Genomic DNA, 25,709 nt, shown 5'->3' with positions numbered 1-25,709 from the left:
AACATGTAAATAGATGTATTGTGGCTTATTTCCAACATTCTCCCTAAAAATACGGAATGCCACAAGCAAAAATCCACAGAAAAATAAATATTGCTATCATTCGTATATTTGAAAACGATCTCTTTATATAGAGATCGAAACGTCAGTAAATTAAACATTTCAATTAAATATATTGTTACTTATTCCCAACATTATTTCTAAATATACAGAACGGCAAGCAAAAAGCCATAGAAAAATAAATATTACTATCACTTGTATATTTGAAAACGATGTCTTTATATAGAGATCGAAAAATCAGTAAATTAAACCTATAAATAAATATTTTGTGGCTTATTCCATACAGTCTCCTAAAAATACAGAATGCCACAAACAAAAAGCTATAAAAAACAAGTAATTTTGCAGAAAGCTTACTGATGCCACCAGGCTGTCGCGGAAGTTACGCTAAAACGTCTTTTGACGTGACCCGTCCATAAAGAGTTACACAATGAAATTTTTTTAAAACAAATTTTAAGACAGTTTCCACACCACCCGAGAGGTATGTCTTGTGGCGCGTCACTTTTTTTTAAATGGGTGTTCGCCAAGAGCCATATTATCCCATTAAATAAAATAAACAAAACACTTAAACAGTATAAAACAAAACAAAATAAAATCCTATAAAATAAAATAAAATTCTATAAAAACAAAATAAAAATAATTTTGGATGTAACAAAACATTGTACTATTCTATTTAAACACAAACACTATACACACTTACTATGTTCTTCTCGTTTTTTTTTGTTTTTGGTTTTTTTATGTTGATGCCTACTAAACTATTAGAAAATATTATTCGCTGTCTAAATCTGAAGATGCAGTGCTGCTATCGCTGTCATTATCTTCACCTGGTGTAATTATAATTGGCTCTAGTAAAACTTTGACATGAGTGTCAAGTTCTCACATACGATATTCTTCTTTAATTATGTGGCCTATACATTTAGCCCATTTCTCTGGAGTTACATGGATAATTGCTTGAATCAAAAGTTCCTTAACTTCGTTTAATTTGAGCGTTTTGTTATTTCGTGCTACTTTTCCTTTCACTTGCGCCCAGATAAGTTCAACGGGATTAAGTTCGCAATGATAAGGTGGTAGACGTAGAACTTTGACACCATAATCTCTTGCAGTTTCATCCACAACATATTTAAGATATTCACTTTTCCTTAACCGTGCAATGTCAAGTAGTTGAATTTTGAGCATTGATTCTTCGTATGCAATCCCCTTTTCTGTAAGCCATTCTTGAATTCTCCCTTTCCGCCATGCCGTCGTCGGTAATTGTTCTAGTCTGCGGCTATGATATGGCGCATTGTCCATAACAACCACAGACCCAGATTCCAATTTTGGTAAGATTCTCTTAAACCAGCGCTCAAATACTTCGGAAGTCATTTCTTTATGATAATCACCTGTTTTTTTCGACTCAAATTGAAGCAAACCATCATCAAAGAACCCTGTATCACTTCCTATATGGGTGATGATTAAACGCCGTCCCTTTCCTGATGGAGCTTTTAATCCTGTAGACCAGCCTTCTATAAATGCTTCGCGTTTACTTTTATCATTTAAATCTTGCCAAACTTTTCCAACTGTATGACCTTCGTTAATCCAGGTTTCATCCAAATAATATATTTTGCATCCAGTGCTGCGACTTTTTCGTATTTCTTCTAAATATTTTCTTCTCCATAGAATAATTTCATTTTTTTCTAATAGCATATTTTTTCTGTTGCGTTTTACATATCGAAAGTTCATTTCGCGCATGGTTCTGATTAAGACCCTATGAGATATCTTGGGTAAAGAGTCATCTTGGAATTTCACTCCGAAAATAAAATGAATGAATTTTTCGACGTATAATATTCCTTGTCTCGTCATCGAAAACAATGCTTTTCCTACCTCTAGTTTTACCTTTTTCTTGCTTTTTATTTTCCGATGTATTTTTAAGTACACGATAAATACAGCTAACGGATACTTTTGTTAAACTGCTACAAATGTAGACCGCTTAGCTAACATTTAATGCCATTTTTCTGCCGACAATTCCTTCATAAACGTTTCGTATCATTACCTTCTCTTCGGACGTTAACATTTTCCGTCTCTTTTGCGGCTTTTCATTTTTGGAATCAACATCAGAGTTTTGCTGTCTTCTCTTGGAACAAATCGGTTTTTCGTCCAACTCCAATAAAACTCAAACCAAATAATCACAGAATATAACTAAAAATTTACTATAAAACGACAAACTATAACAGTCGTATTATCAATAACACATTTTATCAATAACACAAACTTATCGCATAAAATATATTCACAAAATGCAACACATGCCCTACCCTTACAAACGCCTATGTAAATGAACTATTGTGGCTGGGCACTTGCTCGACAAAAACTAGTTTTACGGATTTCTGCGGGTCGGAATTACGTCGCTAATTCCAAAGTTGCCAAACGATTGAAAAATATTGTTTTAAAATATCGATTTTTATTTTATAATTTTAAATATGTAACGAAACGAAACATATAAATAAAATTTATTTAATTACAATTTTGTACTTAATTTTTACTATTGAAAAAATAATATTTTTTGGTATTTTTATGACGGTAATAATCGCTGCGTGGAAGAATAACGGTTTTGTATGACCATAATTACTACTTGTGAACAAGATTTGGCTACACTGTACAACAACTCCTGGTCAGTTTTTCTATAGAGAAGCACAAATAAATATACTACTTTAAATATTCTGTAATTTCTTATGAGGAAACGCAAATTGCAATCGAGAAAACAGGCAGTTTTCGAGGGCCGCTGTGTACATTTAAATTTGAGGATATTCGGCGTTTAAACTATGATATCACTCTTCTGAATTGAGGGTTTCTACTATAGAAAGGAACAATTAGGAATAAATGGCAGATGAACGTCTACATGCTGGAAGCATAGGGCACTTGAAGAAGAAAGTAAGAATAACTAATTTATTCCATGTTAGTTTTATAGTTCTATGAATAAATCATCAGTAATAAATCGAAAGATATATAGTACTTTTGACTCATTGAATCATTATAATATAATCAGTGAAATTTTGGACGTGAATATAAAGTGGTTTTTAAATTTGTTTTAAAAAATGCATTAATCGGATGTATATAAGTTGATTGACCGAGATTCCTCTCTCGGTTGGATTGCGTGGGTTTCTACTAAAATAAAAAATTCAAAAATATACTATTTGTCATAAAACTTTTTAATCTGAAATATCGATAGAAAAATTTTAACATATATGTTTTTTGTATAATCAATCCTTCGCCTTTTGAAATTTAGTCTTAATATACAAGCTCTTACAATTATATATTAGGACAAATAAAGAAATTGCATAATTGAGATATTAGTTTATTTTTTTCTAATGTTTTTTAATATAATATCAAACAAAATATAATTACTCTAACAGAACTAATAACAAAAACACATGTTGACATTGTTGACACATAAATATTGGGACATAAAACGAATATTTATTTTTAAAAAGGAGTAGCATCAACCTTAGACTTTATGACCACCTGAATTCAGTTGGGCATTGACTCGACTCAGGATCTGTACTGTTCAGGGGTAAATTCATTCCAATTCTGCTCTACTTTGGCTTTAAGTTCGTGTAATATCCGTTGTGGGTTGTTATTTAGTGTCTGTTTTATTTTATACCGTATTGTTTAAATGACATTTAGGTCATAACTGCTAGAAGGCCAAGAAAGGACGGTTATATTGTGGTTTACAAACCAGTTTTTTTTGTGGTTCCGTCCTGCTGAAAAATATAATTCTCGCCAACATTTAATTTCACAATGCTTGGTAGGAGGTTTGAAGTATTTGTTGATATTTCGCAGCATTTATGGTACCCTCGATAAATTCAAAACTAACACTAAATCCTAACACTGAAACTGTCATACAACCCCAAATCATCACTCCTTTAAGGTCCGTTTCAAACAGTCCTTATGAAAAGCCTCTATGCTTAGAGCGAATAACTTCATTTTGTACACTTGCGGCAACATTCACTCGACAAATTTATTCCAGTTTTATAATAACTATAGATGATTAATAAGTGTTACTTTATGTGCGACTCGCCAAAAAGTTTTAAAATTTAAATTGGCCCGTTGATTAAAAAGGTTGCTCACACCTGTTGTAATTCCATTCAGATGTAACTTGCCTTAGAGTATTTCATCGATATTTTTTGCAAATTTTAACTAATATTCTCCTACTCCTATCAGAAACAAGTTTTGGATGACCTGGGCTTTTACTGTTTTATCTAAGATACTTTCTGTTTCCCCGTAATGCTTAATTATATTGCACACTGTAGTTTTAGGAATATTAAGTTCATACGCCACTTCACTAACTGTTTTATTGCGGCAATAATTTTTAATCACCAACCCACAAATTTTTGGATTTTTTAGAGATATCATACATCATTTTATTGAAATAATACAGCGATTCACTTAATTTGACATGAAATTAACTGTAGAATATAATGACGTTTGTTGGAGTGTCCGGCTGCATTATTTCCGCAGCCTGCTTGTTTTATCTTGTTTGATTTCTAGTAGTTATTTCATACTGTCCCACTATTTAGTTGTCACTAATTTTTACATATTATGATGATCATTATGACATTAATAGGTTATATGGGATGTATAAAAAAATATTAAATACGTTTTCTGATTATTTATCATTTAAAGTATTGCTTATTAGCATTATTATCATAATTATTAAAAAATGATAATAAATTAACAGTCAAACACCTAACTTTGTTATATATTTTAATTTATCTCAATTTATAATTGTTAAGGCTCGAATATCGATCAAAAAATTTATGTCATATATGACCGATCTCAATTTTTTGTTGTATAATATGTTAATGGTTTTTTATGTTTTACAATCGTGTATATGAAGATCGTGTACACATGCAATATTCGTTATAAAGCAAATTACTGAGAAATCACTAGAGTATAATAGACCAGCATTTCTGTGTCTGATTGAACTAAAAAAAGCGTTTGACAGAGTAAGACTCATAGAGAAGTTCCCCTAAGTCTTATAAAAACGATCGAAAACATCTACTAAAACAACAAAATGGAAGTCAGAATAGATGGACAACTAACAGAACCCATAGAAATAGGCAGCGGAATATAACAAGGGGATTCATTGAGCCCCATGCTCTTCAATTTCCAAACATTTCGAAATGGCCTATTCAGATAAACTTTTTGTTTTAAGTAGGTCCACAAAAGGAAGTCCAGAGGAGTAAGGTTGTAGAAATTGGAAAGTGGGAGAAGTGGAGGTATATGGAAAATCCATATACCTCCCTATTATCCCTGTTCTCCAGTTTTTTCCTAATGTTTGTTGGATCTTAATTATTTGATATATCGTTGATCTTCCAACACGAAAACCGCATTGGTAGTCGTCCATAATATCTTCCTCATAAGGAGTGAGTCTCTTTAGCAAGACAACTGCTAGAAATTTATCTGCTTTGCTAATAAGCGATATGTGTATAGTTTTAAAATTGTTCCTTATTTCCTCTCTTATGTATGGGTACTATGACGCTTCCATTCCGTTCTCTAGGCATTTTCAGTTGTTACCATATTCTCATATAATCATTTGATATAATAATTTTTCTTCCGTCTTCCGTCAATATTTAGTAAATTCGGAAAGTATTCCTTCCATCGTTTGACGATTTCTGTTTCCCTCATTAGTTCCCCTATTTCATTTCTCCTAGATTTGGTTTTACCAACACTTCCACCTTGTCTCACTGTCTTTACTTCCATATAGAATTTTCTTACCTGGTTCATCTGACTGCTGTCTATCTTTCGTATTTTTTGATGTTGTTGATAGTTCTTTGTGAATTTTTTTCCATCATTTCCTGGCATTATTTGTCAAATTGTTTTCGTTTTGGGCGATTCCTCTTTTTTCAAATGGTTTTCTCCAATGCTTGTTCTATAACTGTTGCCATTTGCTACCTTGCTTGCATATTCTCATCTATGAGAATACGGTCTATTTATCTTATCTTATAAACAAATATATGTAAATATTACATATTTACTTGTTAATTTTGTTGCAGAGCTACAAAAGGAGATTTCTGTTCTATATTTTTTGATATGCAAGAATGTGGCCTAAGTAATATGGATATGGACGTGATAAAATACCTAATAGGACTGTTTAATTCGTATTATCCTTATTTTTTGAACTATATACTCATTTTTGAAATGCCTTGGGTGCTAACTGGTAAGTACTAGAAATATTTATAATTTTTGTACAGTATGACCGGTCCTCTCCATAGGTCAGATAATCAAAAAGTCGGTTAAACCGAAAATCTTTAAAACCACCCTCAGAAAGACATTACATATGTAACTCTATTAAAAATATATATATTTTATGATCTATAAACAAAAAAGTAGTATGCACATACATATGCAATTAACAATATCACTCACATGACAAATTATGAAACTTGTATAAAACGTACATATATGTGTATGTATGTACATAATTATGAATGTAAAATGTACTAGAAAAAGTCTGTGATTTTCTTTTGTTTTTTATGTTCCATTGTTTTCTTGAATGCGTAGTCACGCCACTTTTTAATGAACATTACATCTGCCGCTGTTGACATACTTTGTTGCTCAATGTACAGTGAAGCCAGTTGTAGGTAGAGCACGACTGTCCTCGCATCAGTACGACTAACAGTATTGCCTTCTTCATTTTCAACCTTTTCTTGATCTTCGTGCATGACAGCCTGTACGATTTCTTCATCTGTCAAATTGTCCATTCTTGACAATCCTGCAGTTGAATATCATTCGAGTCTGAGAGTTTTTGCAAGTCATTCATCAAAGATGCAATATCATCTGGCTCTTCCAAAGGGGTTTCATCAGGATTAGAACTGGATTCAATCACTTTTTCTATGTTAGACCACACTTTTCTCCAAGATTTTGCGAATGTTGAACTTTGTATTTCATTAAAAGCTTTAGACACCATCAAAATAACATATTTAATGTTTATGTCTTTCAAAGCATCGATTAGGCCTTTGTTATCTAACTCCATTTTAGCCAAGATTTCTGAAAGTAGTTTTTTCCTATAGCGCCTCTTAAGACATTCGATCACTCCTTGATGCATTGGTTGGATGATACTTGTTACATTTGGTGGAAGAAGAATACATTTTATTCCAGGCTCCTTTTCACTCTGAATGTTTTCAGGATGTGTTGGTGCATTATTCAACACCAAAATAGCCTTGACTGGTAACTTTAAGCTTGTTAAATATTTTGCTACACTAGGACAAAATTCATTGATAAACCAATCTTTAAACACGTACGCGTCCGACCAGGCCGATCTTTGATTTTTATAGCATACTGGGAGTGAAGAAACGTTAACGTTTTTGAATGATCGGGGTTTCTTAGCCTTTCTGGTTACGAGCATAGGGACCTTATGAGTTCCAGAAGCATTACAACAAACAGCAATAGTAATTCTCTCTTTGTTCATTTTGAATCCATCAGCTGATTTTTCATTACTGGCAGCAAATGTTTTTACAGGCAATCGCTTAAAGTTTAGTCCAGTCTCATCCATATTGTAGACCTGTTGGGGCAGTAATTCTTCTTTTTTAATTAATTCTTGTACTTTATTTTTCCATTCGTCTGCTGCAGTTGGATCAGCTGACAATTTTTCACCGCACACGCTTAAAAAATTAACACCGTGACGTTTTTTCTAGGGTGCCAACCAGCCATCGCTCGCATAAAATTTTTCTCCATTATCAAACTTACCATGTAGTATCTCAGCCTTTTCTTTTAAAATCGGGCCACTTATAGGCATACCTTTACGACTCTCTTGCATAAACCATAACCATAATGCATCGTCTACACACGTTCATTAATTGGTTTCTTTAAAGCACACCTAGTCAAGAGGACTTTATCAGAGTCGATTTAAGTGCAATAATCTTGAATGGTTTTCTTGTTTCGTCGCTATAGTGTATTTTTATGTATGAGAGAGTAATAAAACAATAAATTATGTATGCAAATCCCTAAACTGTTGATACGGGTGACTCAATGAAAAACAGATATTTGTCAACAAGTTTACAGAAGTATATAGGAAAACAATTTTAAATTGAGTATGACCACCAGGTATAAAGGTTGGAGCAGAATAGAATACAATAGTTGTGAGGGTTACTAATCCCTAAATAAGGTTGCCAGTGTCGGAGTGATGGAGGTTAACAGGTACTAATGAATTTGCAAGAAATGTAAGATGTTTATTTTATTGGTTATATATAACCAATAAAAGTTTAATAAGTACCTACCTATTTGCAAAATAAAGTTTAATTCTTTAGATAAAATAAAACGTTTTATTTTATCTATTTGCAAGATAAAGTTTAATTCTTTGCCTATTTGCAAAATAAAGTTTAATTCTTTAGATAAAATAAAACGTTTTATTTTATCTGAAATGAGTGCATTCCACGAAGTAAGGGTTTCAACAATCAAACATTTAATTCTTTAATTCCAGGAATCTACGACAGTAATTGACTAGATAATTACCTTCTAAACTTATTCCACAGAAAATGTGATAGTGGGTTTTTCCATTTTGTAGGAAGGTCCAAGTGGCGTATTCAAAATTCTTAACAGTTCACTAAAAGTAGGTACTTCAGTTGCAAGGTGCAGTTTATTGTGTATACTAGTGTTATGGAAAATTTGGAAGTGCCGTGTAAACGCCGAAAAATTGGTCCTCTAACAGTTAATGAAAAAACATTAATATTTAATTGTTTTAAATCATTTACAGACAAACGTTTATGTGAAAGTGTTGATGAGACCGTTGAGTTAGTTAGCAGTACACTTGGTGTTGGGAAATCTACGATTTACAGAGTTATTAAAGAAGAGAAATGTGGTAGTTTTCAAATGCCACGTAATGCTCCAGGGAAACCAAAATTTCAATTAGAATATCATTTTAAAGAAGGACTTCGACGGAAAGTGCATGAATTCTTCTTTAGACAAGAATTTCCAACATTGGATAAAGTTCTTGTCTCAGTTCGAGATGATAAGGATTACCCAGAAATGAGTCGAAGTACGTTATGGAAACTTTTAAAAGAAATAGGCTTCCGCTGGAAAAAGAATCCCAGAAAGTCTATTTTATTAGAAAGAAGCGATATTGTCATATGGAGAAGACATTTTCTAAGAACCATAAAGGAAATGAGAAACCAAAAAAGAAAAATATTTTATCTTGATGAAACATGGATCAACGAGGGTCATACACCAAATAAATTTTGGCAGGATGAAACTGTTACAAGTCAAAGGCACGCTTTTGTAAATAACTTATCTACTGGTTTAAACCCACCATCAGGAAAGGGACGCAGGCTGATAATAGTACACATTGGCAGTTCAGACGGTTTTGTTGAAGGTGGTTTATTAACTTTTGAATCAACTCGTACCGGTGACTACCATGAAGACATGAACGCTGATGTCTTTCAAGAATGGTTCGAACAAATGATAGATCTTCTTCCTAAGAACTGTGTAATAGTAATGGATAATGCAAGTTATCACTCCAGACTTATAGAAGGACTGCCCACAACCAAGTGGTTAAAAAAAGACTTGCAGAATTGGCTGAGTTCAAAAAATATTACGTACCATCCCGGATCCATAAGAAAGGAACTTTATTCGTTGTGTGCCCTTCATAAAGAAAAATAAAAAATACGAAATTGATGAAATTGCCAAAAATCGTGGAATGACAGTACTTAGATCCCCACCATATCATTGTGAATTAAACCCGATTGAACTGGTATGGGCACAGATAAAGAGTGAAGTTTCAAGAAAAAATACCACTTTTAAAATTCATGATGTTAAACAGTTGTTTTTGGAGGCCGTAAATAATGTAAAACCTGAAAACTAGGAAAAGGCAGTAAATCACACTATTAAAGAAGAGGAAAAAATGTGGAAGCTGGACAATATTACTGATAAAATGATCGAGCCAGTTATTATAAATCTTGGTTCTGAAAGTTCATCTTCTGAATCTGATTTGGATTTGTAACAAGTAGCTGTAAGTTTTATATTAATATTTTTATTCATCTATTTAACATACCTTAGACGGTTTTAAAAACTCTTTTTCTCTTTTGTAATTTTTAAAAATTAAAAAAAATGTGAATTTTTTAAAACCCTTTTTAATGTAGGCCAGTCAGTTCTAATATAGTGTGTGATAAAAGAGGTCACTTTTGTTTACATACACATAACACTTTATAACACTGAAATAATTCATTTATTTTTTACAATTATTCAAAATAATTTTTCAATTAATCTTGAGCACGCCCATGGAGTGGTCGGAGCTACCAGTTAAAATTATGCTAATTACTCTCTCGTTCATAAAAATAAACTATAGTCTTCTACGGTTGTCACTCGTACACCGAATTCGTCACTAATCAATTTTACAGAATGACCTTTGTCAAGCCGCTCTATACCATTTAACTTGTCTTTCATTGACACTACAACACGTTTTCGTTTAATTCCACTTATTTCAAAAAGTTCACTATGTACATAACAACAGTAGGTATATATGTATAGTTAAGTTTGTAACTTGCACAAAAACAAACTACGACGTTTAGACTCTAATACGCCAGCGAGAGATCGACTAAACTCATCAGTGGCTAACGTACATGTGGTCGTACGGTGCGGTGCGAAGGGAAATACATAAAATCTAATCTAAAAATATCCAAATCCAATCCAAAAGGAGTAGAGTTTGGACGTTTAGGCCGACGGTCGGTTAAAGGGAGGTCGGTTAAGAGGGCGTCTACTGTATATATATATTTTGAACCACAAAGGATGAATCATCCAGCTGTTTTCCTATGGGAGTTAATTTGCTTTTAAGAATCCGTTAAAATAATTTGTATTGTATGAAATAAGCGTGATGTGTATGTCTTTTAATGAACCTTCAGAATATTTCCTTGCCATTTTCTTTTTGATTGTCTAATAAGTCATCGTCCTTGAAGCAGTGAGCATTGATTTATCGCTAACCCGCCATTTTGCTCTGATTTAGTACTAAATGACTAATTGTTAAGCCCGTCTATCAAATAGACATTCAGGATCAACATTTCTCGACCTCTAAGCAGGTTGTTGATGCATTTAAAACGAATGTTCTGTGCTTATCACGTTCTGTATGAAAAAAGTTCAGAGAAAATTATACTCCATCGCAAATCTAACCGGAAACTTGCTTATTCCCAAAAAAATCGTTATTTAATCCACTCAAAATGGATACAAATTTTTTAATGGTATATAATTATTGACATTCCTAGACTTTAAACAGGCGTTTGACAAACTAAACAGAAGAAAAATGATCCAAGACTTACAAGAGACAATGAAATGCCAATGACAATGAAATGACAAATAGAAATGGCAGTAAGACAAAGAGATGCGCTCATAACGGTACTATTTATTCTATCACTAGACAAGATATTAAAAAAGCTCTCAAACGCAGGAACTATAAACAAGAATGCAGTACAAATAATAGGATATGCGGACGATATAATTATAGTAGCAACAGATAAAAAGGATTTAAAGAAAACCTTCCAAGAAATAGAAAACGAAGCCAAACTGAGAGGACTGAAAATAAATGAAAAAAAAAAAAAAGAAAATACATGAACATAAGCATGAAAAAGAAGACACAAATGACAGAACTGATAATAGATGCACACAGTTTCGAAGAGGTTGAAACATTCAAACATTTGGAAGTACTAATCAACAGAAGACATGAAAGTATACATATGAAAAGAAGAATTCAAGCGGGAAATACAGCGTTTTATAGAAATAAAAAAAAAGGTTTAGAGATAAGAAGATAAGCCGAAGATAAACACAAAAATGAAAATCTACAAATCTACTATAATACCAATGTTGCAGAAACATTTACATTAACAGTAATAGAAGATTAAGAGCAAGAGGATGCAAGACAATTGATGAATCACGAAATACAAGTATGGATGGGTCAAGAGAACGTAGAGCAATAAAAGCACAAAGAATTAGATGGTATGTAAACATAATGAGAAGAGAGAAGAGCAATCCGTTAAGAGTTATAACGGAATGGATACCACCAGGTAAAAGAACCAGAAGCAGACCTAAACTGAGGTCGAGACAACAGGTGGAAGAAGACTTAAGGAGTATGGAAATTAGAAATATAGAAAGGACAATCAAAGAGAGAGAAGAATGGAGAAAAGTAGTGAAAACAGCGAAATCACACCAGAAACTGTAAGACCAAGCCCAGGATGGGATGATTCCCCACACAAAAAGGATCTTCAAGTGAAAACAGATAAATAACGTTGCAACTTAGACAGTCCATGGCAAAGCAGCTATCGGATTGGATATATGGAACTCAGAGGACATCATCGTCTTGTTTGTATATGAATATAAATAAATAAAAAAAATAAATAAATGAAAAGCAGATAATACACAGAAAAGTATTTTGAATTATATTTCGTTAAATTTTTATATTTGATGTATTAGTCGGGTTGCGACTGGCTGATTGGTCGAAACAAACTTTTAAGTTGAAGTTTTCAAAGCGGTGGTCTCCCGTACAATAATAACCAATTGGATTGCCAACTGTAAGAAGAAGAATTTTTTGGACAACCAACAACCAATAGAACGTGTCTTTTATATCTAGTTAGATATTTACATGACTTGACAGAGATATATTCATGTATTTGAATTCTGTCATTTGTTCGATAATTTTTGAAATAATTTCAGAAGAGTACTCCTTTTTGATAAATGATCTTGATTTTTGGCCATGTAGTAGTGTCTTCCTTTGTTTATTTTTGAGGTATTTTGTGCATGATGAGATTAAATATTGGATTCAAAAATAAATGGTTCACGTCTCACAATGTGATAATCATAAAATAATTATTGTATTGTGTATTATGTTATTTCTAACTATTGATTCTATTACATAATATTATTTTCTTTTTTAGCTGCCTTTAAAATAGTTAAGACTTTATTGCCTGAAAAAGCTAAAGAAAAAATTAAATTTATATCTAAGAAAGATATAAGTACCTTTGTGCCTACTGAACATATCATTACAAGCTGGGGTGGTAAAAACCCTTATGTATTTAGCTTCGTTCCCGAAACCTTTCCGGATCAAGAAAAGGAGAAGGTTGTCGTATCAAATAATAATAAAAAGGTAAGTTTCTTTATGAATTTTATACATAATATGTATGTGTATGTGAGCTGGTAGTTCAGATGGTTACTATTTTTATTGGGAATGAGCCACAATTTTACTTTAAAATAAGTTTATTTGAGTTTCATGCGGCTGAATGGCTCACGTCCCATATGGCTGATAGGGAAAGTTCCTGCAGATATGCAGGACAGGTACGAATAAGGCATTGCCAAATAAGTACCCGCGGATCAACTGAGGATATGACATTAGGCAGCAGTAATGTCATTACTGGATTAAGGCTGTAGGAAGTAAAAATCCTGTAGGCTTAATTCCAGATACTCACATGCGACACTCACATTATGAGTTAAGCGGCTGTGATACTGCGATTTAGGGCACTCTTTTGTCCTGGAGTTTGAGAAATCGGCTTCGAAGGCGGAGGAACTAATACTTTTAGTGAACGGCATAAGGATGCAGAAGGCAAGGAGAAACCACTGCATTAAAGACTTCTTGTAAGTATCTCTAGTACAATTATCATGGCGATAAAAAACTTTAAGATTCCGACTACTGATCATAAAAATCGGAATTCAAGATCCGGCAGGGAAGGTAAATCTAGCTCAAACCGTGAGGCCTTCCAGGTCGTTATCAAGAGAAATCCTCACGAACCAAACTACATTCTAGATGATGGATCTCTAAGAGTATTGCGAACAGCCATAAAGATAGGTACATGGAACGTTAGAACAATGTACGAGGCGGGAAAAATCTATAATGCCATTCAAGAAATGGAAAGACTTTCGATTAATATCATGGGAATAAGCGAAATGCGCTGGACAAATACGGGATACCGAGATATCAAAGATCACAAATATTCTACTCAGGAAATCTTAAGAACGAACATATAAATGGAGTGGGCCTAATTATGAATAATAAAATCGCCAACTGTGTCAGTCACTTTGTACCTGTATCAGAAAGGATGCTCTTAGTTCAGCTAAACACAACTCCCATAAAAACAAACATTATTCAAGTATACGCTCCTACAGCGGACGCCCCAGAAGAAATCATAGAAGAATTTTACAATGACCTTACTAATATTGTCAAAAAGATTCGGAAAAACGAAATAATACTAATAATGGGAGACTTTAATGCCAAAGTTGGCAAAGGACAAAGTGGAAATTTAGTGGGATCCTTTGGTCTAGGGGAACGAAATGAACGCGGAGACCGTTTGATTGAATTTGCAACTGAAGAACAGCTCGTAGTGACAAACACCTTTTATGATCTTCCTCCAAGACGACTATATACGTGGAAATCTCCCCAGGATACTCCAGATCACACAGTACGAAATCAAATAGACTATATTCTTATTAACAAACGATTTAGAAACTCTATAACATCTGTTAAAGCGTACCCGGGATCCGACATAAATTCGGACCACAATCCACTTATCGCCAAAATGAAACTTAGTTTAAAGAAAGTTCAAAGACCAAAAATTATGAAGTACGATATTAACCAACTGAAAAATAAAACAGTAAAGGAAAAGGTACAAAAACGCCTAAAAGAAAAAACGTGGGCTCGTACAAAAAAACCATGGGCCCGTACAGAAACAGATAACACAGATGTAGAACTAGAAAATTTGCACAAAGTAAGTCAAGAAATAACAGAGAAATACTTAAAACCTGAAAGAACAAATAAAAAGGAATGGATGACGGAGGAGATTCTATGTATGATGGAAGACAGAAGAAACGCTAAAGATAATAAGAATTACTACAACATAAATAACGAAATAAAAAGGGCTATTAAAATAGCAAAAGAAAATTGGTTTAGCTCGAAGTGTACAGAGATTGAGTCATTACAACAAAAACATGATTCATTTAACCTCCATAAAAAGATTAAAGAAGCGGCAGGCTTATATAAACACAAGAACACTGGATTCCTGACAGATAATCAGGGAAACATAGTACTGGAAATAGAGCATAAAAGAGATATTTGGATTAAATACGTAGAAAAAAACTTTTGAAGATATACGAAGTAACACTGGTATTACAACAAACACCAATTGCGAATCTGGACCACCATTTACAGTCGAAGAAGTAAAATATGCCATCAAAAGCACCAAAGATGGTAAAGCAGTAGGCCCTGATAATTTTCACTCAGAATTCTTAAAACTTATGGACTATGATGGCATAAAATGGTTGACAAATATATTTAACAGTATATATCATACGGGCGTGGTTCCCCAAGAGTGGTTAGTGTCAACTTTTATAAATCTTCCAAAAAAACCCAATTCGAGAAAGTGCGAAGACTATAGAATTATAAGCCTTATGAGCCATTTACTTAAAACATTTCTAAAGGTCATTCACAAAAGAATATATACAAAATGTGAGGAACAACTAACAAGAACACAATTTGGATTTCGTGATGCTCTGGGAACACGGGAGGCACTTTTTGCTGTACAGGTGCTATTTCAGAGATGCAGGGATGTGAATTGTGACATATACGTATGCTTTATAGATTACCAGAAGGCATTTGACAGAGTAAAACATGACAAATTAATGACTCTAATGCAAGAAATTGGAATTGACAACAAATATCTTAGAATTATCAGAAACATTTACTACAATCAAACGGCCAAAATCAAAATAGAAGACCAGTTAACTGATAAAATTGTAATAGAACGTGGAGTACGACAGGGCTGTATTTTGTCTCCATTGTTGTTCAACATTTATTCTGAATGGGTATTTAAGGAAGCTTTAGACGGTTGTGCGAAAGGAATACTAATAAACGGTGAATGGTTGAATAACATTAGATATGCAGATGACACTATAGTTTTTGCCGATAATCTGAATGACTTACAGATATTAACAAATCGCATAACAGAAGTCAGCAACAGATACGGACTAGCTCTTAACATAAAGAAAACCAAAGTTATGACAATTATTAAAAAGCAATACTAAACGCTCATCTTACAATCAACCAACAGAATATCGAAAGAGTCGAGCAATATACATATCTAGGCACCAATTTAAATAGCCAATGGGACCACTCAACAGAAATTAAACAGCGAATAATAAAAGCAAAAGCAGCATTCGTTAGAATGAGAACCATTTTCAACAGTCGAGACATATCATTAAAAACAAAATGCCGTCTATTGAACTGCTACATATTCACAGTTCTGCTCTACGGAATGGAAGCATGGACACTGACTGTTGCATCTATGAATCGGCTCGAAGCTTTCGAAATGTGGTGTTATAGGCGCATCTTACGTATATCCTGGGTTGACAGAGTTACTCATGTGGAGGTCCTGCGTAGAATGGGGAAAGAATGTGAAATTCTCATGACCGTCAAAACTAAAAAGTTGGAATATCTAGGACATCTAATGAGAAATCAAGAACGTTACGGCCTTCTCCAGCTGATTCTCCAAGGGAAAGTAAATGGTAAGAGAGGACCGGGAAGAAGACGCATTTCCTGGCTTCAAAATTTACGAAAGTGGTATAACACGACTACCACTGAACTGTTCCGCGCTGCAATAAATAAAGTAAAGATAGCCGTGATGATCGCCAACATCCGGAACGGATAGGCACTTTAAGAAGAAGAAGAATGGCTCAAGCAATCCAAAGCAAATAAAAAAAAGATTTAGAGCCGCTTTTTCGATTTTTCCCTTTTTGACATTGGTTTCTTTCAGGACTATACTTGAATTTTTCCATTGAACTCTATGTTCATTTTCCGACAAAGAGTAATTATTTTTTGATAATACTTGTTAACAAAATGTTGTTCCTTTAAGAAAGAATTTTCTTTAAAACAAGTAATTTTGGCTCTATCGTATATTTCATGATCCCCTTTTTAATATTGATGTTATGATTTGATTTGTAACTTTTATATCTGTTGATGTGTGTTGGTTTTCTATAAACCTGAGTCTCATATCCAGTATCCTTTTTCCTTTGAGATTAAAACGTCCAGGAAAGGTAGTGTGTTAATATATTACTTTTTCCATAGTAATCTCTATATCGTTTATATTATTTAAAATGTGTCCAACAATTCTGATCCGTGAGGCCATATTAACAACACCTCATCTGCATATCTCCACCATACTGTGGAGACGCTAAATTTTGTTTAGAAATAATATTTGTTTCGAAATCTTCAATAAATATATAGGTTAATAATGGGGATAATAATAATATAGGAATCACTGTACTAATGTTTTCTAAAAAAATATCAACGTTTTACCCGTATACGGGGTGTAAAAATAAAGTTGTGTTTTTTCATCTAATTTTGCAACACCCTGTAGTTCATTAGAAAGAACCGCTACATATTATTAATATTTCAAGATAGTCTTATCCATTTTGAAGATATTCGTAAAAAAATTATCTCGATATCTCTATTATCAAAGATTATACAGAACTTTAAATGTAACAAGTTTTTATTAACATTTAAAGCAAATAAAACACTATTTACCTAAACTTTATTGACATTTTATACAACTAAAGCCTAAGAAAACATAGCCTGAATAATCATCAACAATTTCTTCTCCCAAAAACACTTAATGAGTATTTCCACCTCTACATCTAATAACTTCTTCAAAGCGACGAGGCATACTTAGAATCAAGCGGCGTATTTGCTCTTGATCAATTGCATCCCAAACTTCTCTCACCGTTACTTCTATGTCGTCAAGTGAGACAGGTGGTGGTTGTCGGCTACTGAGTAGATCAATAATATCGCACAAATTCTCTATGGGATTCAGATCAGGGTTGCAGGGTGGCCAGTTAATAGTTTGTATTCCAACCTCATCCAAATAAACAAGGACCACACGTGCAACATGTTGTCAACAATTATCATGCATTAAAGGAAAATTATTTTCCATATATGGAGCAAATGGAACTACACGATTAGACAAAATATCTATAATATACCTTTCACTTGTTAAGGAATCTCTTCATAAAACAACAAGGTCGGTTCGCGCTGTAAGAGATATTCCTCCCCAAACCATTACAGATCCTTCATTGAACAAAGTAATAGGTAGTATGTTGCGCTGTGCATAAAGTTCTCTTGCCCGTCGAATAACTTTCACACGTCTATCTGAGCTATATAAGCAATACCTCGACTCAATAGTGAACAGCACGTGCTCCCAGTCATTAACGTTCCAGTCAAGGTGCTCTCTGGCAAATTCTAATCTACTTCTACGACTGGTATCCTTACATGCAGATCTTGCTCAGCGAGACGCCTTTGTATAGTGTTTCTACTAACTTGAATATTATGAACATCTGTCACTTGTATTTGTAAATGTCACATTGTAACAAAACGTTCTCGTATAGCACTAAGCTGATAAACTGATTTTGGCGTGGTGTTGTGAGTCTTCCTCTTCCTAATCTATTGTCAGTCTTCATTAAGGACATTTTTACTAGCCTGACATCTTTTCTGGAATTTTAAGTACTCTTAGGGTACGGCAGCAAACAACATCAGATATGCAGATGACACCATAGTATTTGCGGACAACTTAGAAGACCTACAAGTTCTTATGAACAAAATCACGTATTACAGTCAACAATATGGACTCAATGTAAACGTTAAGAAGACAAAGCTTATAATAATTAGCAAGAAAAGAATAACAGAAGGTTAACTCTACGTCAACAAATCCCCTGTAGAAAGAGTGACGCACTACAACTACTTCGGCACCATAATAAATGAAGAATGGACCAACAACCAGGAGATTAGAGCACGCATCGGAAAAGCTAGATCCACCTTCAATCGGATGGGGGCCTTCTTCAAGAGTCACAACCTCTCTCTTGATACAAAAGTAAGAATACTGCGATGCTACGTCTTCTCTGTCCTTTTTTATGGTGTTGAACCGTGGACCTTGAACGAAGATATGTGCAGAAAACTGGAATCATTTGAGATGTGGCTATATCGGAGAATGCTTAAGATCCCGTGGACTGACCGAGTCACAAATGAGGAGGCCCTCAGAAGAATGAATAAGAATCGAGAAGTACTGACTACCATCAAATCTCGAAAGTTACAGTTCTTCGGACATATTATGCGAAATGAATCCAGATATACTCTCCTGCAAGGAAAAATATTTGGAAAACGAGGTCCAGGAAGAAGAAGAACATCTTGGTTAAAGAACCTCAGAATCTGGTTCAATACAACATCTGTGCAGCTTTTCCGCGCTGCTGCAGATTAAATAAAGATTGCCATGATGATCGCCAACATTCGTAACGGATGGGCACATCAAGAAGAAGAAGAAGGGTAAGGCACAGACGTCTTCTTATCACAGAATCGTAAGCTTGTTTGAAATCTATAAAGAGGAGGTTTAGCTTTAACTGTTGCTCGTACGTAATGCGCTAAATCATTTTTAACACGAATATTTGATCTATGATGGATCTGCCCTTTTTGAATCCTCACTGGTATTCACCAAACTACTCGTTTAAGTGCCTTTCCAGTCTACTTCTTACAACTCTGGCGAGTATCTTATATGTTACATCCAGAAGAGTGATACCCCTGTAGTTTTCGCACTTTGTTTTATATCCGTTCTTATGCACGGTACATACTATTGCCTCTCTCCATACTTCCTGCATTTCCTCTCGCTAAAAGATTTTCATTAGCAGGCTACATATCCGCGTTATAAGTGCTTCTCCGCCATGCTTGATTTACTGCATTAAGTACTTTTATTGTTTTTCATGCTATATACAGGGTGGTCCTTAAGTAATTGTACAAACAAAAACCGTAAATTCTACACTTTAAAATATTATGGTTTAATTCAACTTCAACAAAAGTATTATGAAACAAGACACATATGTGTTATTTAATACCTATGCTTTAGTTTCTAATTGCCCTAATAAAATGGGTAAATAATTTACGTAATGAATAGTAAGTATTCTTTTGAGATTTTTTATAAATTAAATAATTATATCAATATCTCACCACATTACCAAGGAATATGACTGCCACGATCAATCCAACGTTCACAACAGTTATATTTAAGTATGTTCTCACTGCCTTCTCTATAGAATGTGGTGGTGTACCATCTTACATAAACCACATATTTTGGGTTTTCAGCATTTTACATTAGGAAAAAAGTAATACAACGCCAGTAGGTATAAGAACTTAAGAAGCGATAGAAAAGGGAAATTGTAAATATGATGACGGCCAACGTCTGAATACGGACACGGCACCTAAAGAAGAAGATGAAGAATATTTTCTTCAATAAGACATTTAGCAGCCATAAAAAAATTTTGTAATGTTACATTATCATCTTTGAGTTGTTGTTATAAGAATAAACTGTGAATTATTCTTATCTACACGTATTCAGTCCTTTACCGCACAAATATTATAACTAAGAATTATTATGCAGCTGACTTATAAAACGCGAATATCTCGAAAACGGTTAAATTTTGAGGTTACTAACAAGTATACCTTTTCCTTGTAAAAATAATGTATCTTTAATATTTTTTAACACACATAGAGCTAACTTAAAGAGCAAAAAAGTTAAGCGCAAATCCAAGCATCCAATTATAAATTTGTGTCCAAAAATATTCACAAACGTAAAAGTTATAGCGAAAAATAGAATTTTAAATTTCCACGTTAACACCCTGTATCTTTCTTAATATCAACAATTTATTAAAGCAAGTTGGGTAAATCATAATATTTTAAAGTGTAGAACTTACGGTTTTCGTTTGTACAATTACTTAAGGACCACCCTGTATAATTTCTCTTATTTCTTCCACAGTGTTAGTCTTCATTGTTTCCATTGTGTCGTTGACTTCCCCTACCATTCCCACTTGCTCCTCATCATTAAGCATTCTTCATTCTTCAAGTTCTTCATTAAGCAGCTCTCTGAAATGCTCTTGCCATCTATCTAGCTTCCCCTGCTTATCTCCTGTCAAACCTTACTAAAATATTGTTTGGATTAAATTCCATATTCGATAATTGCTTTAAAAAAAATGTTGTGTATTTAATAATATGTGTTTTATTACTTTTTCCTGCAAAATCCAAGGATTTTGTCATTTCCATCTCGTCTCTTGAATGCAATTAATTTGTACTCTCCTTTTTTTAAGCGCATTTATCATCACCATACTGTTAACTGTAAGACTCCCAAGATTCCAAAACCCTATCTTGATTTTTCTAAACTGTGGTATTGTTTTCCCTAAAATAGTCATCGCCCAGAAATCCGAACAGAGGCTGTTTGTTTCCGGAATATTTTACCTCAGGAAATGCATTATAATTTCATTATAATTGGGATGCATTATAGTTTCTTATATTGGGGACGGAGAGCTAAAGATTTAATTATTAAATTCATATACTGGTTAGAGAAAACCGGTATCACAATTAACAAATACTCCCTACATATCAAAATAAAACTTAACAGCTTGACCAATTACGATTACTTTAATTATGGTTATTACTTCTATTACAAACAATAAATATTTCAACCCTCACAAATTTCATCAACATCCAAGCTAATTAAGCGAGATTCTCATTAAGGACAGCTACAATGTCTTTTATGTAACTTCTCTTCCGTTTTTTATGGGTCTATGGGAAATCAATGTCAATGAATGCCAACATAAACTTGGCTGAAAATCAGTGTATCTACAATAATAGAACACATAGACACACACCTACGTGCCATTGACGGAACATTTGTTGTCTATATTTAGGGGTTTTACGTTTTACGAAATAAAATACGAGTTTAGCTTAGCTAAATACTCTTTCCATATGTTTTTATCTTGACAAAAATCACCGTCTCTCACATGGAAGTTCCACTTAACTTGATTTTTTGCTCTTTATTATCTACTAATTTCGTGAACATTGTCCTAACCATCTTAACTTATGCTCTTAATAGATGATATACATACACTTCCTCTACTTTATATTTTTAATTTGATCTATTTTTTGATTTGTTTTGACTCATTTACCCATTTAATCATTCTCATTTTAGCAATGTGCATTTTTTGTTTTATCTTTTTAACTGTCCGGTATTAAGTGTCCTACAACATATAGGGGAAGGGACGACAAGGTGGAAGGCTTAACTTAATGATGTATAAAAAAATAAAACAACGTAATATAAAACTTTTATTTTAATGAGTCTTGAAAGAGACCTTGTACGACTACAAAAGTGAGCCATTAAACATTATTAATAATAAGTAGAATTTTTTTTTGAGTAATTAAAAAATAACGTCAGAAATTTCATCTTGCCCTTAACCTGAGGGCAGGATGGAAAACTTGTTCGGGCGAGATGGAATGTACAGGAGATCACAACATTTTACAGTTTACACACATAAAACTGCCATCTTCTGTGTCGGTACACAATTCATATTCTAAACCATTACATACAGAACATTGTAGGTACCTAGTCATCTGTGGGGCTTCCACATAACGTTCCCCACATAATATACAGAATACATCATTTTTTGAAAACTATTCTAAATATTTTTTTCTTTTTCTGTTTTTCTCCCTTTTCCTTTACCTTTTCTTTATTCTTGCAGGTTCCTATTCCTTGCTTTTATTTTCCTTGCATTTAATGGTCCGATCAAATATTAACTTTGGTTTCGATTTCATTTAATTTTTCATTTTAATAGCATTTTTGAATGGAGAACTGGTTAAGATTTCTGACTTTTGACATTTCACTTTTCGCTTCTTTATAGTAGGAGTAAGTTTTGGTGATGGAAGAATTTTAATTGCACAAATATAGTACGAAGTGGATGGTTGATCCCAGCTCTTATCAATAACACTGGAAAGAGTTTCAAGCCTACCATCTTCAGTCATTTCATTTTGTTTATGATCAAAATTAAGGTTTTCTTCTTCTTTATGCTTGTTTTCACTATTGTTCACAGCGGGTGATCATCACACGGATTTTCAATTACTGGAGCATTATCATTATTTAAAGCTGAGTTTTCCGTAACAACAGGGTCTTTATTTTTCTCCTACATCTGTCATAGTGGTATGTGATTGCTCTTCAATAACTGCAGCGTTTTCATAAACAGTGGCCGATGCAAAATCTAAATCTGTAAACAAATGTCTATTGTATGGGAAGATACCAGTCTTTCTGAACCCACTTGTGACATTTTGTACAGTAGCACTTTTTTTCATAGGCAATGCAGACAAGTCTAGCTATATGAAAGTGATTTACACTTCTTCCGGGATGACTGATGTGAAAAGTGTCTAGGGCTTATTCAAAAGCCACTTTGAATAAACAGTAAACTGGCAAGTCCAATGTTTGTAGCTTGTGGCTCGTATGAGGGGAATACCGACCATAATTACATGGTTTTGTCGAACTAAATTCAAAGCTTCCAAGTTTTGATGAGTAGTGTAAAACTGGGCTGTCTTCTGTTGGTCTTGTTTTATATATAAAAATTTGTAGCCAATTGTTGAAAGTGCTGTTAGTTATCCAACCAGAATCCGAAACCCAAAGCAAGGTGGGATGAATCGACCAGTTTCTGCGTCGCAACAGCACAGATTACTGTGGTAAGTGGCCCTTTTTGTGCTGTTGCTACAACTCCTACTTGTTTTTCGCCCTTTACAGAAATAACTTTTGGAGGTTTGGAAGCACTGGTCTTGACACCAGTTTCATCCATATTATAGATATCATCGGGTCGTGTCAGAAAGTTATGGTGAGATATAACGCTCCACAGATTATCATAGAAGCTTATCATTATTCACTTACGTGCGATTAAAAGCAGATCAATGAGCTAAAGCTGCTTTTCATAAAACCATCAAGCATGCCTTTCTAGGTTTTTCACATTAAAAGGACGCGGAAGATTGTTTACTTTCGCTACCTCATAAGCTAATTATTGTAGACTTTGTTTTGTTAAACCATAAAAAAGTATATCACGTTCCATTGCAAGATTAAAAATTTTCCGCTCCAGTTCTTTTGAAAAAACAGGTTTAAACCTTCCTAGGTTTTTGGACGAGTCCCCTTTTTTAATATGACGTTGTAAAGTTCCAATTGCAATTCCATATTTTTTTATGCCGAACTTATTGATGTAGTTTTAGCTTTGTTCACCGCTATCTCCATAATTTCCTCAGTCAAGAACCTCTATTGCTTTTCCTTATATACTTGTTTACCATCTAAAACCAATAAAAAAACAGCAATATTAGTTATAGTAATATTTTGCTGCGAAAATAAGAAGCAAGCATGTACACTCGTTAGGTGACGCAAGCCGAACTGAGCTGTCGCTGTCGTTTGTAAATGCAAGATGGTCGCATGCCTCTGTGTCCGTATGGACTCGGGCGCTTCATTGCACGGTTCGGGTTTGGAGGATAGTTTGCATCTTGCCTTCTCCTTTCTGCTTGTCCTCCCTACCTATGAAGGAGTAGGAATCAGAGATAGTGGTCTTGGAGTATCAATAAATTTCGCAAATACTACATTATTTTAAACGGAAATACTAGAATAGATTTTTGTACTCCAAGGTGTACGAAAAATGGCCTCAAATCAGCCAAAATATTTATTGCTTCTGACCGGTAAGCTGCACTTAAGACTACAACTTAATAATAACTGCAAACAGTTCTAAACCCTACCCGTTAAAACTCTCGGAACCTATTGTTGGCATATGAATAAAGTAAACTGGCGACGAATTCCGGTTAATTTCATAGTTTGCCGTCAAGTAATTAATTTTAATACATATTTTTTTATCCCAAAAATCAAGGCAACAATTTTATTTTGATTGTACATAATTTTTATGTCAATTACTTTTACAGCGCAAAATTTAAAGGTTTATTTAAGTACTTCAAAAAGTGTAATATGAGATTTTTTTTCAAAAACTTTTAGATTTGTTCTTTGAGAGTTTTCGTTCTGTTGGAGTGCGAATCTGTTAGTTTCAATCATCATGAGCTCAGAAAAATTTGCCCGTTAAAAATAAATGAAATATTTGGGAGGGTGCACTCGCATTTATCGGTATATCGATAAAAATATCAATATCTAGAAACGTCATATTCAATCTGTTGTTAGTAGGAATACTCTCTGTCCAAACCTTTTCAGAAACATCACAAGTTTGTGTCATGTCGATTTAAGTTTTTGTCATTTATCGAATCGTCTGAATCCTCATTAAATTCTTCAGAGCTTGTACTAAATTTGCCAACGTTGCCAACTTTACTATTTTCATCATCAATATTAATCTACTCAATTCGTACACACCGAAAGATTTGTAGAAAGGAACTGACTGAATAAGTGAATACACAGTATTGTAATAGAAACTAAAGACATGTTTACTGCTCAGAACGTGATTGATCGTATTGTATGATACGGCATATACTCGTATGTGGCTGTTACATCCTTCACTGAAGCCAGGATGAGGTACGGCATATAATTGGCCCGTACGTTTCAATTACATAAAGTTATTCAAAAAATGTTTTTAAACATATTGGTATAAGTTTTATTCTAAAATCTTAAAAAAACAAGAAAGTTATTAAAAAGGCAAACACGCAAAGATGGATGATATTTGGTCCGCACCTTAAAAGGAAACGATACGGGTCATATACTAATGGCCAAAAAATTGCAACACCTAGAAGCACAAATATTTTTTAAAATATGTATTTATAGAAGTATACATTATAATATTCTAAAAATTTTCAACGTAATTTTCGTCAAAAAATTAAT

At 33.7% G+C, this 25,709-nt stretch overlaps 1 protein-coding gene across 1 annotated transcript in view; it reads left to right on the top strand.

The window, feature by feature from the left end:
* LOC140448003 (motile sperm domain-containing protein 2-like) overlaps positions 1–25,709 on the top strand; it is a 105,836-nt gene that overhangs the window by 60,737 nt on the left and 19,390 nt on the right. The window contains exons 4-5 of the mRNA XM_072541039.1: positions 6,087–6,250; positions 12,945–13,153. Of these exons, the coding sequence (XP_072397140.1) occupies positions 6,087–6,250; positions 12,945–13,153 (373 nt within the window). The remainder of the gene's footprint in view (positions 1–6,086; positions 6,251–12,944; positions 13,154–25,709) is intronic.

This window comes from Diabrotica undecimpunctata, chromosome 8 (genome assembly GCF_040954645.1).
Source record: "Diabrotica undecimpunctata isolate CICGRU chromosome 8, icDiaUnde3, whole genome shotgun sequence".
In the NCBI taxonomy this organism is placed as follows: domain Eukaryota; kingdom Metazoa; phylum Arthropoda; class Insecta; order Coleoptera; family Chrysomelidae; genus Diabrotica; species Diabrotica undecimpunctata.
This window is presented reverse-complemented; position numbering and strand designations above follow the sequence as displayed.